The 18,870-nt window shown below is 42.6% G+C and overlaps 2 protein-coding genes and 1 long non-coding RNA gene across 3 annotated transcripts; 1 reads left to right on the top strand and 2 right to left on the bottom strand.

Moving 5' to 3' along the window:
• Nucleotides 1-77: 77 nt before the first annotated feature.
• inip (ints3 and nabp interacting protein) lies at nt 78-877 on the bottom strand. The gene has a single exon (XM_029166266.3). It carries the CDS (start codon nt 641-643, stop codon nt 332-334), a length of 312 nt encoding a protein of 103 aa, XP_029022099.1. The 5' UTR covers nt 644-877; the 3' UTR covers nt 78-331.
• Nucleotides 878-1,479: 602 nt separating this feature from the next.
• Nucleotides 1,480-14,375, bottom strand: mfsd2ab (MFSD2 lysolipid transporter A, lysophospholipid b). Its single transcript, XM_029166265.3, has 14 exons — nt 14,131-14,375; nt 11,635-11,760; nt 10,680-10,804; nt 7,265-7,388; nt 6,941-7,019; nt 6,646-6,821; nt 6,437-6,527; nt 5,974-6,092; nt 5,664-5,747; nt 4,323-4,406; nt 4,069-4,181; nt 3,814-3,957; nt 3,299-3,475; nt 1,480-3,199 (listed from the first exon to the last, which is right to left on the bottom strand). The coding sequence occupies exons 1-14, from the start codon at nt 14,215-14,217 to the stop codon at nt 3,145-3,147; spliced, it is 1,584 nt and encodes a 527-aa protein (XP_029022098.1). The 5' UTR covers nt 14,218-14,375; the 3' UTR covers nt 1,480-3,144.
• Nucleotides 7,387-13,431, top strand: LOC121202573 (uncharacterized). Its single transcript, XR_005898297.2, has 2 exons — nt 7,387-9,139; nt 9,339-13,431. It is a non-coding gene; the product is annotated as an uncharacterized LOC121202573 (long non-coding RNA).
• Nucleotides 14,376-18,870: the final 4,495 nt, after the last annotated feature.

Raw genomic sequence — 18,870 nt, 5'->3', positions numbered from 1 at the left:
GTTTTCACAGCAGTGAATGCGTCTTGTGTTGTCCCAGAAAAGGTGAAGTAGATTAGACCAATTTTGTTACAAACAAATTAAAAAAACATTTTACTTTAATCTGCGACAGAAGATAGTTTACAAATTCTTAGTATGTCACATTATACGACAAACGCAAACATCTTCTGCGGATACAGAGGCCGGTGGCCACCAGCTGATAAGGGCAAAACACCGCCACCTAGTGGATTGACATGTAATTGTAAATTATAGACATGGTTGAAAGGCAGAACATATATAATTTGTTTATGGGTCAATATCCACCAGAGAAAATGTCAAAAATCATGATGGTGGTTCAAAAGTCCGGTTCCAGCCGGGGTAGCACCGGGAGGATGAGGTTCCCGAACGAGGAGTCCTGGGTGATGAAGAAGCCGGACGAGTGGACGTGAGCGTGCTGCAGGGCGGCCTTCTGCTGCGCGGCGATGTGCTGCTGCTCCGCGCTGTCCCTCGCCTCCTTCAGACCGGGCCTGGACGACAGGGCGATGTTGGCCCCCGGACTGTTCATGGACTGGCTCTGAAGCAGCCGTCGCTTCTCCTTGTCCAGCTCCGCCAGGATGGCCACCCGGGTCTTGTTCTGAAAGCCTGGTCCTGGAGGGTTCGCGGCCATGCTTAGCTTAGCCTTAGCCTTAGCCTTAGCCTAGCGAACGAAAGCTCCACTGGGCGCTGCTAGCGTTGACCGCTTACGTTATGAACTTGTCAAGACAATAATATAGTTGCAGTGTTAGTGTACAAACACAGATCACAATAAACCAGCGGTGTTTATGATGTCAGTGTTTTTCCTGTTTTCCGCTAAAGAGGATGACATTAAAACACTTCCGCTTCGAAGCATAGCCTTTCAAAATAAAAGCGCACAAGTTTCAACTGAACTTGTAAAATCAAGGTTCTTGTTTTTTATTAATGACAATTCAGCCATTATTCAATACCGTTTAACAAAATACATTGTTTCGCATAACAACATAAATCATAATTTTATTCTCCCTATGATGTTTTAAGTATAACAATATAGATTTGTAAAATTCGGTTTATGCTCTTTACGTATTTTAAGTAAGCATTTTAATAAAATTAAATTGATACAACATACATACGCAAACTCAAGCAAAGGTAAGAACATGAATAAAAGACTGAAAGAATGAAAGCCTAGTAGCGCTAGATGGCGCTATTGCATAATTAATACTTACAGCACTTACCTAGACTAAACATGTCCAGAGAGTTCTTTAGCAACCTTTACCTAAGTTTCTCCAAGTCCTCGTTTATTTTTCTACATTTTTATCAGTTTTCTTGCCCATAACCCACCTGCTCAGAAGATGAAGCCAGATTGCAAGATAGGATGGCACCTTGGCAGCAGGTAGACAGACAGGGTATATAAGAAGCTACTGATATTTGGGCTACTAATAATCAGTGTGTGATATTGTTTTGTATGTAGTAATATCAAATAAAGAAATGTTGACAACTTGTTACAGTAGACTTATTTTTTTATTAATTTCACTTTCAACCTCATTTTTCCTTAAATACCTAAATGACATTGAACATAGGTTCATGTCACTTAGAGCCACAAATACCAAGTATATTCACAGGTTTCATACACTATTTACATATGCACAGGAGGCATGTACACAAGGCTTGTGTGTCCCTGTGGAATTAAAGCTCACACATTTGGCTACAGCCGCAAGAGTCATGAGGGAAGTTCACAGACCGGACCAAAAAATAGACAAAATGTCAACAAATAAAATGATTTACAATTATTACAGGTAGGTGACAAATGGCACCATGTTGTCATGTACAGTATCCAGTATGGACATAAGCAACATCTAGGCAGAAAACAAATACAAATAAAGTTAGGGAAATATGAATGGCAACCCAGTTGTCAGGAACGCACCAAAGATGTAACAGTATGTATAACATATGACACTTTATGTACACATTTCCATATCAACAGATATGAAACATGTCAATCCTCATTTTAATGACAGGGATTGAGATGATCAAAGCATCCTGGCTGTTCCTTCAAGAAGCATACAATGTGTAGATGAAAACCAGAGAACACTGAAAAACAGACAACATCTACTTGACTTCCCCATCTTCCAGCCTAATTTTTTTTTTTACAATTCCATGCTTCCCTTTTTGAATGCAAATGGAAGAAACATAGTAACAATATGCATTAAAAGACGTGATAAAATTTGACTCCCATCTCATTTTGAAACCAATAATTTTGTGGAATAAATCAAAGCATTGAAATACTGCAAGATGCGACTTTGCAGCAAACATTAATTCAGAACAGTAAAATCAAAACTAATAAATATTTAAATAATGATATCACTAGATACCATTCTCCTGAATATTAAGTAAAGAAAGCATTTAGAGTTCCTCCATTCAGTAGCGGTCTATAGATAAGATGAAATGAATGCATCTATTAAATAAACATTGCAGTTACATTTGCAAACTAACTGCTTTTACTACTGTAGTGGTTTCAGGACTGGGGTGGAAAACAAAACTAAGCTCTACAGAGCACAGTTGTTGTCTGGCCTCTAGTTAGAATATCACACAAAAAAAAATCACGTAGGATGGAAATTGGCCTGGTTCCAGTAAACTAAAGAGAAATTATAAAATTACAAAACTAATTGAAACGCTTTCAAAATACACATCAAGCTAGTGACTGAAGAGCATGTGACTCAAGTGTCACCTTGTCAGATTTGCACTTCCTAACCCACACATGGGGTTGAAATTAAGGCTTTATCACAGTTTTCTCAGAATGTGGATAGCACCTATACTGGCAGCACTGACAAAAGATGCTCCCATGATATAATGTGGTTTTGTGCAGTTTCAACTAAGAACAAAATCAGCAGCAATCCAATATTATACAAAACGTAAGGCTTCTGGGATCCAACTGCACAAGAAGGATAGTTAATTTTATGCTGAGAGAACGTCACACACATGAGGATAAGAAGAGGTTGGTTTCAAAGAGGCTCCAGATTGGCTGAAGCTACAAAAAAGTCCAAGTTTTCAAGGAGTGATTGTACAAGGCAGTGAATGCGTAGTTGGGCGAGCCAAGGTCCAATGGTCCCACCCAGTGCAAAATGCCAGTCGATCACCCGTTTGGTCCAAAAAGTGCTACACAATGTTGCCCATTTCTGTTGAGTCTGTTTCTGAATCTGCCTCATTGTCTCTGCAGGGGGACGAAAAAAAGAAGAAAAATTCTATTCAGTTGGAGAATTTCTTCAAACACGAAAAAGTAGAGCAGCTATTTGTAATCACACAGCCCCACCTCTGTTCTTGTAGCAGCTTTCGGTTGCCTTGCCTCCTCTCCTCTGTGATTGGATACGAGTATAATATGCCGAGGCCGACAATGATCATAGCTACGGGGGCAGCCGAAACCAGCAGTTTTAAGGTCAAGTCCACTTCTTCTGGTTGAGAGCAGCCTCTACTAATGTAACCTGCAAAACTAAAATGGCAAAAAGAAAAGCGTTATGAAACTTCACGTGAAGTCCCTTACACCTTTATGCACACTGCAAATAAAACCTACACCAGTTACTTTTATAGTAAAGTCTATAAAATCATGAACAAAAGGCCAACTGTTGTCAAGGCAGTCATGTGAGGTGCGTGCGTGCGTGCTGCTGCAGTCTCACTACACTGTATGAAAAGGAAATTCCTTGCTTTGAAGTAGGATTTGGGTCCTAAGACATTTGACTTAGTGTCAAATAAATCTCTTTACTGTATTAAGAACTTATTAAAAGACCTGAAGAACATTGCAGTGCATATTGTGTTTCAATGTGTCCTTACTCTAAACTGAGAGTAGAGATGCCCAGGGAGACTCCAGAGGCAAACTTGGTGAAGAAGACATAGAAGGAATAAAAAAGAGCTTCGTGTCCAGTGGACTCAGGGTTCTGCACTTGGAAATCGTCAACAACGTCAGGAAGCATGGACCTTAAAAAAAAAAAAAAAAAAAAAAAAAGAAGTCAGAATTGGTTTCACATGTGCACAATTGATGGCAATCTATATGAAAGCCAGGTTTAAGCCAGAGTAGAGTGGTCTTACCAGGGAAGCAGGAAGGCTGCCGCCACACTGACCCCAGCGGCGAAGGAGACAATGTAGGTGACAATTAGGTTGCTCTTCACACACACCACCAGGATCACAAAAGGAACCACAGACTGGAACGAAGGGAAACACGTCAGAACACTACACACACCAAGCAGCTGTCCGTCAGAAATATTTAAGTCACTAAATTATGTCTCTTGATGACATTGGAGCCCTTGGATAATTTGTAACGGCTTCATATGACTGGGCCTTACCAAGGTGCCAGTATAAACAGCTGTCTTTTTCCCAAAGCGGGTCAGAAACCACTGCCAGAAGGGGATGGCCAGAGTAGCGGAAAGCTGAAGGGGAAAAGACAAAGTCTGGTTGAGCAGATGTTTGGTTTTCACACACATCCACAAAGAGAAAGTGAATCAAATTCCACAAAAGGCCTTAAATTACGGCTATGTGGTTTTGGCGTCAAACCTAGCCAGACACTAGGCGCATTCCTCAACCGCTTCTTTTCTCACGAAGAAGCCAAACCGCTCTATATCCTAGCAGCTCCACAGCTCTTCCCAAAACAAATTTGAGCTCTACGTGCTGCTGAAATCCACAGGAGTCATTCTAATGCTCCACAGGAGAGCAGGGGCCTCACTCACATCTGTTTATTCACGTCTGACTAAAATAAAGATACACAAAGCAAAAGGTAACCTCTAACCTTTTCCACGGCTATGAGTGTGTGGGTGGTTTTATCATGGAGCTTTTTGTTTCAGTTATCTTTTCTACAGAAACATGCTACACTGCTACAGCTCCGCACCCATTTCACTTTTTAATTATCCATTATTTGAGACTACACAGACAACACCTGCAGCTGTATGAGTGCCACCTCAGGAATGTAACATTACCATTCTTTTTTTAATGATAATTACTATTTATTCCTGACAATCAACGAAGTGCAAAACTGCTTCTGAGTTACTGATGCTTGTATAAATGATTGGTTTGATGATGATGATGATGAATGATTCGTTTAACGTGTCTCTTGATGAGAATATAAACCTCAAATGACCCTTTTATGCCTTGTCTCCATAATCCCTTCTATAAAGTAATGGATTAAAGCATGTAGCTTCTTAACTTTCCTAACCTGCTCATTGTCAGCCTGTATAGTTCTGGCCTATGTGCACATCAGTGGATTAACTGGGTTTAATAGGTATTAGCATGTGAAGGCTGACTCTTTGATATGGAGAATTTTTTTTGTTTATTTATAGAATTCAGCTTCATATAAAAGGTAGGTCATGAAACATAAATGAAAGGAGACGCTAATCTGGCTCCTCTGTGGGAATGGGACAGCATTCAGGCAGGAGGCGGGTCAGATGGGACACACATCATGGAAATGAGCAGCCAGGAGAGACTGTTTTCTACCAGAGTACAGAGAAGCTTTGTAATTGCAGACAATTTACGCATCTGCCTTGGGAGGGACGCCTTTGTCTGCACTTTGGAAATAAATGGCTTAGTTTCTTTATACAAATGGACCGCCCCAGGTTTTAGATAATAAAAGAAATCTGGCTATTGCTGTAGAAACAGTCTCCGTGTCTGCCAGGGTGTACTGTATGTGTGCTCACCATGATTACAAGAAGAATGTTTTGGAAGTCGTTTCTGAAACCCAGTGTTGAGCTGCAGAACAGAGCAAAGTTTCCCTCTAGGAGCTGTTGGAGCAAACACAGACACATCAAATTAAAGTTTAAAGCTTAAACACACAGACTCCGTAAATAACCCCTCTGGAAGCAAAGTGAAACAGGAGTCACTTGACACTTGAACCAGCTGAACCCAGTAACAGAGGAAATATCTGTAGGGAACCCAGAGGTAAGTGACCCTGATGATACACTAAATAATCCTAAGGCATCAATGAAGCATGTGCTTCTCTGTACTCACCATGAAAGCCAGGGATGTAAAGAGAAAGACCATGATCAGTTTGACATATGGTCCATGGCCCATCACCAGCTTAATACCCCGGAAGAACGACATGGGCTCCGACCTGGGACGGCAATACTCTGTAAGGAGGAAAAGGAAAGACACAGGGGAATAAACAAACATGCACAATCAATCATCCATCCATCCATCATTTTCCTCAGACAGTTCATTAGTTGTTTTATTAAGCCCACTGGTCACAAGGCATTGACGAAAGGCCCATGTGCTCAGCCCACAGTCAAACCAAAGCACAAATATGTATCATCTGTCATTCCCTTTTTACATTGCCATTTAATTATCAAGGATCAACATCTGGATTCCAACCCCCACTTTGGTTGTAAATAAAAGCTGACATAACACATATGAGATCATATGAGACACATATGAAGAGAGTGGATTTGGGGAGTTTAGGATATTAACACTTTACCTTTTTGCTCTCTCACACCGAAGAACAAAACAACAGCACAGAGGATGTAGATCAAGCTGATCACACCAGAGGCGATCATGTAGGCCTTTTTCTATACACAAAGACAAAAGGAACGGCGTTTAGCAAACATTTCCCAAATTTTGCTCCAGCCTATGAGCGTACTTGCTTGAACAGTAACAGGGTGAACAACCCTTACTACATTTGTTTACCGTGTGCTCTATGGAGATGACATGCTCCGAGTCATTGAGCCCTGCAGACATTGAGGAGTTGGTCAGGTTTGCTACAATGTCACGTGGACCTGGGAGGCAGGGGGCATTGGCCATGCCTACTATCTGCCCCTGGATAGCTGTGCCAAGGACAGTTCCCAGAACCTCCACCGTCATCCCTGCAGGATAGAAAGGTTACAGATGTTCAGTCACGGAAGCTGACATGATCAAAGACATTTACCTAAACAGTAAAATTATAATGATATTTATTAAATATATCGCAATAACATATACTTACTGTATGCTGTGGCCGAGTCCCTTTCCTTCTGCTCTGAGCTGATGAACATGGTGAGGGCAGAGTACGGCACATGGAAGCACTGGTGGTAAAGAAGAAGCAGCAAAGTATGAAAAATGTAGCACAGTTGTAAATTGTGTTGACAAAATTGTAAAAAAGGTTTTATTTTGAAAAAATTTTTTTTCTGGTGTTATGAATGTTTTTGTAACAGTCACCCGATGATGTCAGCCCAAGTTTCTTTTTGTCACAGTTTTAGTCACATGGAGTGGGAGTGTGTGTGTGTGTGTGTGTGAGTGTGTTTTGTGTGTGAACACGTGTGGTACTGACCGTTTGAAGACTCTGGAAGAGGCAGTAGAAGATAAGGTACCAGATGACTTTGCCATTTTCAAAGGGGGGAACATACCAGATGAGGAAGTAAGAAATCACAGCAAAAGGGGTTGACAAGACGATCCTACGAGTGGACAAGACAGAGAGATGGTAGAGCAATGAGAAGAGACGACGACAACAACAACATTAGCGTGAAAACGGTCTGTAAACAAATTCCATTCTTTATGAGGAGAGGGGCCTTTCGTTATGTAACTGTGTTCTTTTAAGCGAGGCTTTCATTCAGTCTGTGCCCAATTTCCGCCTGTGCGGTTTCACTGCACTGAGTTAACTGCTTGTATGCAGGAACACAGTGTTCCCAGCGTTCTCACAAAAGGAACAGGTTGAGCTTGAACAATTACTCGATCGATGGGTGCATGAGTTTATGAGACACTAAAAATGTTTGATGAACACAACCACATCTGCTGGCGTGGGAACAATGTGTGCGGTATGAATATTCATTAAAACAGGCATGAACACATTAACTCTAGGCTGCATTCTTCATTTTCCTTTTCCCACACATTACTTACTGTGAGGTCACTTTACAGGAAAGAAAATGCACATGAGTGGAACTGTTCTACTGGTAACGTCTGTCATTTTCCTGCGGTCACAAAGATGGTCATCTGATGCCACCTTGACGTCCAGGAAACTTATCTAACTAGCGGAACAGGAAGCCGCCATGGGACTTCCTGTTGCATCCTTTCTCTTTAGCAATTGACTTTTCAGATGACTCAACCCATAGTCAGGATGTGAAATCACAAACGCATCACCCCATGTTACGAGCAACCGCTTGCCACAGTCGAATGGAAATACTTCTCCGATAGAGAACAGCTTCCCTGCAGACTCCCTGCTAATCAGCTTAATCCAATTTGCAGCCAAAAGATTAACTATATGAGCTTTTAACAGAGAAATGTCAAGAAGCATTCAGCAAACTCTCTCATGCTTGTGATGTGATTAACTGTACACTCGTGTATTCACTGTACTGCACACAGGGCGGTGTGCAACTTAAAGCAGATGTTTCACATGCAGTGGAGTGAAATTCATTATAATGTTCATTCCCTCTTGAAGACTTTAATGCCATGAAAGCCCTGGCCAGTGCTCCTTCAGAAAGAAATTTAAAATAAAAAAAACTGTGATGCCAAAATAAGAGCACCAATGTCTCAGCATCAGTGAACAGACTTAACTTTAACTTGATTTTAAATGGTCTTTGTTTGCATTAGTTGTAATACTAGCTCTCAGGATACAGAATAACCTGTGTCTGAATTAATGTGTGGGTAAAAGCAGGATACCTGCAGTCTGTTACGTGTGACTACTCCAGTTTGTTATCAGTAACAGTGCGTCTACTTACAAACTTGAACTAGAGTAACCTCCAGGCTTCCTCAGCCACGCCACTCTAACAATCCTTGCAAGGCCTTCAGAAATGAATGCTGACTATTGGCCGAGCGGCGGTGGTGTTATATGTTCGACCAATGAGATGCGAGCAAGGCTCCAGTCTCCCCTCCCCCCCACTTCCCAAACAGAGAAATGACGGCGCATTTGGGTGTTTCCCCTGCTGCCTCCCTGCTCTCATCCCCTGCATCTTTACAGCAGCGGAGTGGAATGAGACTGAGCATTCCAGTCATGCCTTCGACCACGTCTTCCTCCCCCCACCCACAGACCCTGTAGGGCAACAAATGCACGAGACGTCCCCCACTTTGTATGAGCATCCTTTAGAGTGACCCACTTTGCAAGGTTTCAATTCAAGCATTGGGATTTTGTAGCTGGCAGAAAATTACACCAAGCCTTCAGCATGAGACCAAGTCTAGTGAGTGGGCTGGAACGGACGAGTCAAAGCAGCAGGTATGTAAATAGATTACAGGTATAGGTTCAAATATTTGGTTATGCATACAGACACAATAGAGTTGATGTTGGAGCTCAACAGTTGCTCAACCTTTAACAGTCACTGCTTCGTTCAGTTATTACCAAAATGTATGGTCACCTCAGTGTAACTGCTAGATAACCAATGTACATTTATTTGTGCTTTTAATTATTTACGCAGGTGTTCTCGCTACATACACACCGGAGGGAACACAAACTCCCAGTTGTGCACCTTCTCACAAGAGGCACGTGTTTTATGAGCAACTAGGGCGTTCATAGTTCTAATTGAACAGCCAAGGGAGTAAATAAACCACTGTAAAACTCATTTCTCGTGCTCCCTGTGGCCCTCATTATACAGCAGCCTGGAACCCCTGAGACCATTACCTTGCTTGTCAGGGTCCCCCTCGCTCCTTGTCACCTTTCTAACATTTCTTCCACTAGTCCATTCTGTCCTGGTCACTTTGTGTGACACAGCATTCTCTGAGGTACTAAAGGGGCAGTAGCTATAAAAACACCATAGGTGCTGACAGGCCACCGCTTCCATATCCAGAGGCTCACACGAACACCCTGCACCGCACTCCTGTCACACAGGCACGTGATTTATACCCATCAGATATGATAAGTGTACCAGGAGAACCTGCAGGTTTTGACAACAAAGGACCTGTGAACAAATGTCAGAATAGAATCAGGTGAATCTATGTAGGTTGCTTAGACATTAAGGGGATAGGACTTTAAAAAAGGTAAAGGACAGCAAGCTTTCAGGGAAACGTCCTCCCACTCAGAATTGATGCTACCCAGTGACAACGATGCCAAGCGGCAGTGACTGTGGCCCAGGTGTGGGCAGCAGCCTAATTGCAGTGGTCAGTGGTAAAAGTAAACCCCCAAAATAGTTGATGGAATTCCTCGTGTCAAATGTCAAACAGCTAAAACGCCCTCTCTATCCAGGAGTACAGAGATTCCAGTTTGTCATGTACAGGAATCCCTTCTGAAGATGTGTGCTTCCTCAGTAGCAGGCAGGAGTTATATTTGTCAGCACCTTCCCAAAAGTCACGCTGTGGGAAATTTATAAGACCACCAGCAGGAGTTCTGCTTGTTTGTTAGGTTTAGCCCTCAGTAGTTCAGCCTGGACTACTTCAGCTAAAGACTCCCATTAAAGGATTATTTTATGGCCAGTAGCATTGCAGCACGTCATGATCAGGGAGGATGGAATAGGCGTAAATGGACACAGTATATGTGAAAAGTGAGGAAGTGGTACAGTGTAATTGCATCAGCATGACCCAAAGTAACTCCTCCTGGGAGATGGCCCTGTTCCAGACCCGCAAACACTGACACATGCTGCGTGTACATCATATAGCTGGACAACTTTCACCCGTAGCGCTGGCCCAGAGAATGACAGCCGCCACACATGAAGCAGCAATTCAAAAGCACTTGCTACTGTTTGTAGCTGAACATCGCTTCACCAAAAGAAAGGACCCTGCTCTAAAACGACGATCTGCAGGTTCCATCTGGGAGTTCGACCTACCAGGGCAGCATGCGTCCAAAACGTGTCCAAGGGCTCCGGGAGACAAGAAAGCCGACAGTGGGATCCGTTACAGCATCCCATGCTCGACCCACAAACAAGATGATTGAGGCGTAGAAGGGGTCCAACTGTAAAAATAAGACACACAGATTAGAGGAAATTAAATTCCATGGGTCAATATTGCTATTCAATTTTACTGTATGTTAATTTGACTAAATGTGATGTAAACATGACACCAAGCTAGAAATTCTAGTAAATCCCTTAAATTGTAAGAATGTGGTTAAAATGAAATCGTCAGCAGGAACCATGACAGACAGTGAAAGTGTAACTTGGCAGCTCAGCATGTCTGGTGTTGGGAATGACTATGAAAACCAGGCATGTTATCTGCTCAGCTCTCGACTACACAGTCCACATCATGCTGTTCACCAATTAGACTCTTCATCAACCATCTCAGTGGTGAAACAAAGTGAAACTCCGGGAAGGCACTGACTTACACGCTATTTTAGCCTCACCCTTCAGATTACTGTCAGAACCAATTAAAGCAAGCCCCCCTCCCCATCATATTCCCAAGCTGCTATCCCCCTCCCAAAACATTTTTCATAATAAGCCCATGTAAGCCCTTTTGATGCATGACTTTAGTAATGGAAACAACAAAAAGGACATTCTTCCACCACCTCATTTTTGCAGAACAATCAGCGTCATTGTTGGCACCGCGTCCTTTGTGTGTCCTTATCAGAGAGGTGCTTTGAGGATCATGTACAAGCCCAGCATGTAAAACCCACCTCACATGTTACGACAAGACAGTGGCGTGCAGGAATGATGCACAGTATATTCCCTTTCCCAGGAAGATGGCCTTTTGATGACAGCAGTGCTGCTATACTTAAGCGGGTCTTATTGAAGTGACACCAAACGCCCCGACGTGTTGGATTTGTAGGTCGGCCGACCTCTACCAACTCACCTGAGCTACATCCAATAAATAGATCTGCAGAAAAAAGCCCAGAGCGGATCCAGTCATCTGATAGGGAGCTCCGCCGATGGCATAGCTTATCTTGTTGCAGACGGACAACCTGTTGTCATTCTCAGGCTGGAGGAAAACAAGGGGAAAACAACAGGAAAATTAAGGTTAATCGAGGGTGGAGTCATACACAAAACAGTTTAATGTAAAAATTACTGCATGCATTTTCTGCTTTCAAAAACACTATACTTTTGCAGCCAGTTGACTGAAGTATTTTTGGAACCCACAAAGCTTTTTAGGGCCTGGCTCATAATTATAGGGGAGGGCAATTTTGCAGAATCAACAACATGCATTTAAACCTGGGTGAGGACAACACAGCAGCACACGCTTCCTTGGCCTAAATGAAAGCAACTTTCTCCTTCCATGGCCAAAAGTTTTAATCCTGAACTTGTCATTGCTCCAGTCTCGCCAGCTTCTCACTAGTCCGATTAAGACATTTTTATCACATTCTTTTCATGGCCTACAAGGAATGTAGTCTAGATTCCTAATCACCAGAGAATCTTGGAGAAACTCCTGAGAATGCTACTGGAGTAAATGAGGTGGCAAAGCAGAGCAGACTCTGCTTTCTTCAGTCTAGATGTGATCGTTTCCCAAGTCTGACTTTTAACAACTCTTAAAATAGCAACACAATATGGCAACACCATGGTGTCACACAATCCAAAAGCCAGGGGTGACGGCATCAGGCCAGCAGCTTGAATGGGCTTAACACACAAAGAGATGTCAGAATGACCAATGCTGTGACCACAGAGGGTTGAGAACGCCCCCGTACCCTGACCAATCGCAGGTCTGGCTGTGCTGACACCTAATCGCCCATCTTTTTCCTCATTCAACAGTAGTGATGAAAATGTTGGAGATTTACAAGCTCCACACAAAAAGCTCAAAGCTGAAGGCACTCCCTAATAAGGACAGCTCCATCACAGTGATACAACTATACTAGTGCCTGAGCCGTTGTTGCAGACATATCATCACACAAGACAAAATTCTCCAGAACCCGTTCTGTCTGCATGAGTCATTCTGTGTCTCCTTTCTATACGATTATTTCGAGAACTCAGACGTGTCACAATCACAGCACGCATCAGAGCAACGGCATATTAAGGTCCCGTGATCGCATGGATTACCAGTATTAGAGAAGTAAAATGAGTCAAATCCTTTGGCAAATACTACAAAGTTGTGCCTCCCATTCAGTACATTAACCAAAGAATTGTAACAACATTTTATCGCCTTCTGTTATCATTGCTGCTGCTAATGATGTGTTATTACTGTAAACTGATAACACACTCACAGTAGATCAGGGGCATGTACTTAAATGACTTTTGCTTTTGGAATATTTGAAAAGAAGGTTAGATGGAAACTGGGACTGACTGGGATTCTATGCTAATCATTTCATGGCTGCTCATTCCGCGTGTGACACGTCGCCTAGCCCGGAGCCTCCGGCTACGTTCCAAACTATCGGAAATATGGACACCACTCTCAGAGTGTGGTGGTAATGGGTGGTTTTTGTCGTGTAACAACCACGCATATTTCCCAGAAGAAAGATCACATGAAAATGCAATCACTGTAAACCGATAGGCGTAGGATATGACACATCCCATCTGCTGATGGTCCATGAACGCAGCACGGGAACACACCTATCTGCGGAGTGAAGCTCACACAGCGATACGAAGGATGTGACCCACAAAGCATTTACTGTCGCTTCATAAAACCTTGTAATTATAAATAAAGCATTTACAGCAACCCTCACTCTGAATGTTACTTTATCACAGTGCCACTTTCATTTTAAAACGTCACGTTGCAGATTCCGCTATCTATTGAAATGAAAATGGGAGTATATTTAACGTTAATATTAGACAATTATTAAGGCTGGCTTTAAATAGAGACATACGAAATGTTAAATGGGGAGGGAGGCTAGCCAGCAATTGACACTTTAAATTTAGTCCCGCGTGGCTTCGGCACAGTCAGTCTCAAACGCCTCACCATTTGAATGCATTCTAAAAATATGATTTACACGGACCATATTTGATAGAGTCGATGATTTTAAGGCTTAAATGGGTCTCGTGATGTTCAGGAGACCAGTGAGGGTGTAACGCATGACTGGCAATTATATACTGACTGGAATTTAGTTTTTTTAGATGTATTGGGGTTTTTTCCCATTAAACATTTCGTATATTTTTATTTGCTCGAGTCACTTTCGCTACATTATGTTGCTTTACTCCGGTGCTGAAGCGTGACAATAAGCAGCGCGCGCGCACGGCTAACGTAAGATGATTCATTGTGGAACACGTCAATTTATAAGTATGTTGCATTAATTTAAAGACTTACGACACATTCCAGTGTTTAAACGCCACCTCCCCCGTGTTGGCTCGACCCGATGATAGAGTTTAGTCGAGCAAAACCAAGTCTTTAAATTTGAATTTTGAATGATTGAATGAATGGACGTACCTTCCTGGCGAGCTTGACGCTATCCGAGTCGGGTTTGTTGAGTAAACTGGCGTTGGAGTATTGTTCACCTCCTTCTCCTTTTGCCATAGCAGAGCGGCTGGATTTGAGGTTTAGCTCAACACACACACAAATGTAGATATACCAAACAAATCTGTTGATGAGGTTCGAAAAATGACGTCCCAAGATATACTCGTGGCCCGGAATCTGTTTGAAAACTGAGATGCTGCTACGGAGAGTGGATGTAGTAATTTTTAGAGTTCCCCGCCCCTTCCAACGTGCTATTCACCCCACATCTACCCCGCCCCTCCGGGGCGTGTCTCTGACCCAGCGCCCCTCGCAGCCTGTAGCGTGCAGCCTCAGCTGCGGAAAGATAAGAGCCACACATCTGATAGACTCTTCCTAAGAAATTACGACGATTTAGTCCAACCTTTGTTTACCTTCTTACGTGTTAACGAATTAGCCTTTATCATTTTTTAACAAAATGTAAACACTGACTACTGGACCCACCCATATAAATACAGCAATACAAAGCTAATTTTACATCTTGTACCCCTTTTTTATCGTACTTTTAAAACGTTACGTTTAGATACTCATTGCTGAGAAAAGTCTGTGATAATTTAGATTCTGCAAAATAACCAATGAATTCTGAATGTAGTATTTTTAGGTTTAAGTACGAAGTAGCAAAATTTGGATATAAAATAATATAGTATAAATAAAGTAGAAATATAATATCACTGTACAGAGCTGAGTATTTAGTTACTTGGCCCACTAATATATACAGTATATTTAAATATTTGAATAAGTGAAGTTAACGACTTTTCAGAATGAAAGTGAACGATTGCAGAACAGTATTTGCACATGTGGCTGTGACCATTTGCATACTTACAGTAGTTGCTGCTCTTTCAAAGTTTGCATAAGCTAATTTACTCTTCCAGCCACATTGCTGTCTAATTTGTTGGTTTGCTTTCATTTGAAATCATCGATTCACATCAGTGCATTATTCCCATTTAGTGGGTCCATTAGGAAATCAATGTTGTTAGATGTCGATTTGTTGTTAAATGTGACATTCGAAGAGCAAAGCAAAATAACATTACAGAAATGCTGCTTGTCCTGAAAGTGGCCTAGAAATTGGACACAGGAGGCTGCTTTCATTGTGTACATCATATAGCTGGACAACTTTCACCCGTAGCGCTGGCCCAGAGAATGACAGCCGCCACACATGAAGCAGCAATTCAAAAGCACTTGCTACTGTTTGTAGCTGAACATCACTTCACCAAAAGAAAGGACCCAGCTCTAAAACATTGATCTGCAGGTTCCATCTGGGAGTGACTAAATGTGATGTAAACATGACACCAAACTAGAAATTCCAGTAAATCCCTTAAATTGTAAGTAAAGAGTCAAAATGAAACCTTTAGCATGACCATGTCAGAGTAAAAGTGTAACTTGGCAGCTCAGCATGTCTGATATTGGGAAAGACTATGAAAACCAAGCAAGCCCCCCTCCCCATCATATTGCCAAGCTGCTACCCCCCTCCCAAAACATTTGGGATGTCTTGACTTTAGTAATGGAAACAACAATAGACATTTTTCCACCACTAAATCGATCCAACAGCCAGTCTTCATTGACTCCGGGGCGGACGCCAGCCTCATAGACGCCGAGCTAGCCAAACGGCTAGGAGTGGCCATGACTCCCATTTCACCCGCTTATGGAAGGTTACGCATCATACATTGGATCTCCGCAATGCTGGTACATCTGGTTAGGTTCCGAGAGGGGGATGAGTGGAAGAACGGGCACTATTAATATCTTGTTATGCTGTTGGACGAACCAAAGCCCCGGCTGTCTTCCAGGGTCTAGTAAATGATGTCTTGGACCACATGATTAACAACTTTGTGTGTTTACTTATATGATATCCTGATTTTCTCCATTAGCGAGGAGGAGCTCCACGTTTGCCGGGTGCTGAAGCACCTCCTCGAGTATCGTCTCTTCGTGAAAGCTGAGAAGTGTAAGTGACCACAGTCTCGGCCCGAGTCAAGGAGGTTCTCCGGGCTCTCCCAGAGGTACCGGAAGGGCCCCCTAACCCTTTGTTTGTAGCCCCAGCACTCAAAGGCGAGGTCATCCACTGGGCACATGCATCCCTCCTCAGCGGACACCCAGGAATATACCGGACAGCTTTCGTGGTGGGAAGTCGGTTTTGGTAGCCTCGGTCCCGGCAGGACATCTGGGACTACATCGAGGCCTGTCCCATTTATGTGGCCAACAAACCAGAAGCCGCGCACGTTCCTGCAGCCACTTCTGGTGCCTCATCGGCCCTGGTCGCATATAGCCTTGGATTTCATCACTACACCGCCGTCATGATGGTCATTGATCGGTTTTCTTGGTTGGTGCATTTTGTTCCTATGCCCAAGTTACCCTCCGCTAAGCAGACAGCCCAGGCAGTTCAAGTACACATATTACAGTTGCATGGTTTCCCTAAAGATATTGTGTCAGACCAAGGTCCGCAATTCGTGTCCCGTTTCTGAAAAGAATTTTGTTCATTGATCGGAGCCCAGACCAGCCTGTCCTCGGGATTCCACCAACGGCCAAACAGAACGGGCCGATCAACAATTGGAGACCGGCCTGCCGCTGTTAGCCTTCTTCTTCTCACTAGTCCGATTTTTTTTTATCTTCTTTTCATGGCCTACAAGGACAAATGTAAGCACACACAAGATTCCTTATATGTGGTAAAACAAACAGCTTTTCTCGCACGGTGAACCGGAGGATGGCTTTTTTTAAATCCTTTGACTGGATTTGAGAAGCCTCTTCTGCTCTGGTGCGACTGTGGATTTACGCTTTCCCATTTTAGCTTAAGCACACATGCAGGAGTATACATGTGTTGGGTACACACATCACCGCTGGTCTGAATAGTTGTCTATGTGCCTTGTGGGCACCTCTGGATTGCAGGAGCTGTGAAGGTATTTCCCGTGTTTACTTATGGACATGTACTGTATGTACACAGTCCGTCCACCCCAACACATTTTTAAACGCATCTTGTTTACAGTAATGCCATTGGCTCAAACGTCCACTCATTTACAAAGCAGCCTCACAACTGAACTGTAGATCTATTTATTTACATGCACTCAATCAGACAATTTGACTTCTCCTAAACGCATTATTAAACATTAGATGAACCTTGACTTTGCCAAATGTACAGCCAAGTTCAGGCCGCACGTCACACACACACAAAAACACACACATGTGGTGCGAATCGCTATGAACTAATCGATGTGTGTCAACATGCTGCCGATTAGATAAAGCAGAATGACCCAACCAATGTGTTGTTGGTAAATTCAACTGCTTAAGCTACAAAGATGTCACTCAACACTCTCCCAGTTGTCAGCTGACCTTTGAACCTGTTTCGGGATAATTAAAGGATTTGATGTAATATTTCTGAGGCAGAGTTCGCGTTCTTTTCCAAAGGCTCTGTGCATGTCGACGCATTGCTGAGAAAAGTAACAAGGCTCGTGTCACGCAAGCGGTGAAAACGTTGAGCTACGTGTTCGTAGTAAATAATGAAACACCCACAGACAGGATGTTATCAATTTTGCAAGAAGATTATATAAAGTGAAGATAAAACAATAACGCTGACACTTTGCATTAGGGAACCACACAGAACAATGTGTATTAGTTGCCCCATTACTGCCTCATTGTATACAAAACGTCTCCTGTTTGCAGAAAGAAACAATTAGCAATAAAGTGCATCGTCGTTTCGTTTTAAACAATCGACCAATTTGCAGTTAGAGCCCTGGCTGGCTGTTCTAGTGTAGCCAGTTATGACAGGAAGGTTAATATGAGCTAATTGAAGAGAAAGTTTCCTGGCTTTGTTTCTTGAGTGACGGTTAAACTAGTTTACATGAGGTTAGTGCAGTTCCTAGGTACATAAATACAAAAACAGAGTAAGGAAGACACGTGTTTGAATAAACAGGTTTAAAGAACGTGGTATAAACTTGGCTGTGTTGGGTTCTGTAGATAATGTGTGAAATGAAAATGATCAAATAATACAAGTGACTGTGTGACTGTTTCCAAATCTCAACCTTTTGCACCGTTTCTGCCACTCACGCCCACAAGAACACACCCACACGCTTGCAGCCTGTGCTCATCTACCATTATCCTGACGCGTTTCTCTTACAGTAAATGTGAAAAATGCAACGAAAGCGGGACACATGCTGGCAAACGTTCTAAGACACACCTGCACACCTGAGGCGACTATTCACTGACGCCAGTAATGTTTCTGAGAAAACATGGAACCCTGCTCGACATGTCCATTTACATTTTTGTGAAGCGGCTGATTTGGGTTTAGAAGCTGCAGTGAGATTTGTTTTTTAGCTTTTTTTGGGCACCTTTGGGACAGAAAATATTAATCTTAGCAATTTCAATATTTTATTTCATATTATTTTATTGGTTATTTAACATAATTAAACACAGCATGATTTCGTTAAAATACAGTATTTGTAATAAAATAGAATTTCATTTTTTACAGTCTGTTCTGCTTGTGTTTTATTATTTATTTTCTCGTTCCCTTTTTTTTTTTGGTTGCATGCCAGGAGGATCATATCACACAGAGAAGGTAAACTGCTCTGTGTTAGTTGGTTTTGTGGCAAGCTCGTGGGATTAAAGCTGCTTTGGTTCTGTTCTGACACAGGCTGAAGCTTAAAGGGCTTTTTCTGTTGTTGAATGTACCCTATAATAGCTCAGGAGACGGCG

Source organism: Betta splendens, chromosome 11, assembly GCF_900634795.4.
Source record: "Betta splendens chromosome 11, fBetSpl5.4, whole genome shotgun sequence".
NCBI classification, from domain to species: Eukaryota; Metazoa; Chordata; class Actinopteri; order Anabantiformes; family Osphronemidae; genus Betta; species Betta splendens.
This window is presented reverse-complemented; position numbering and strand designations above follow the sequence as displayed.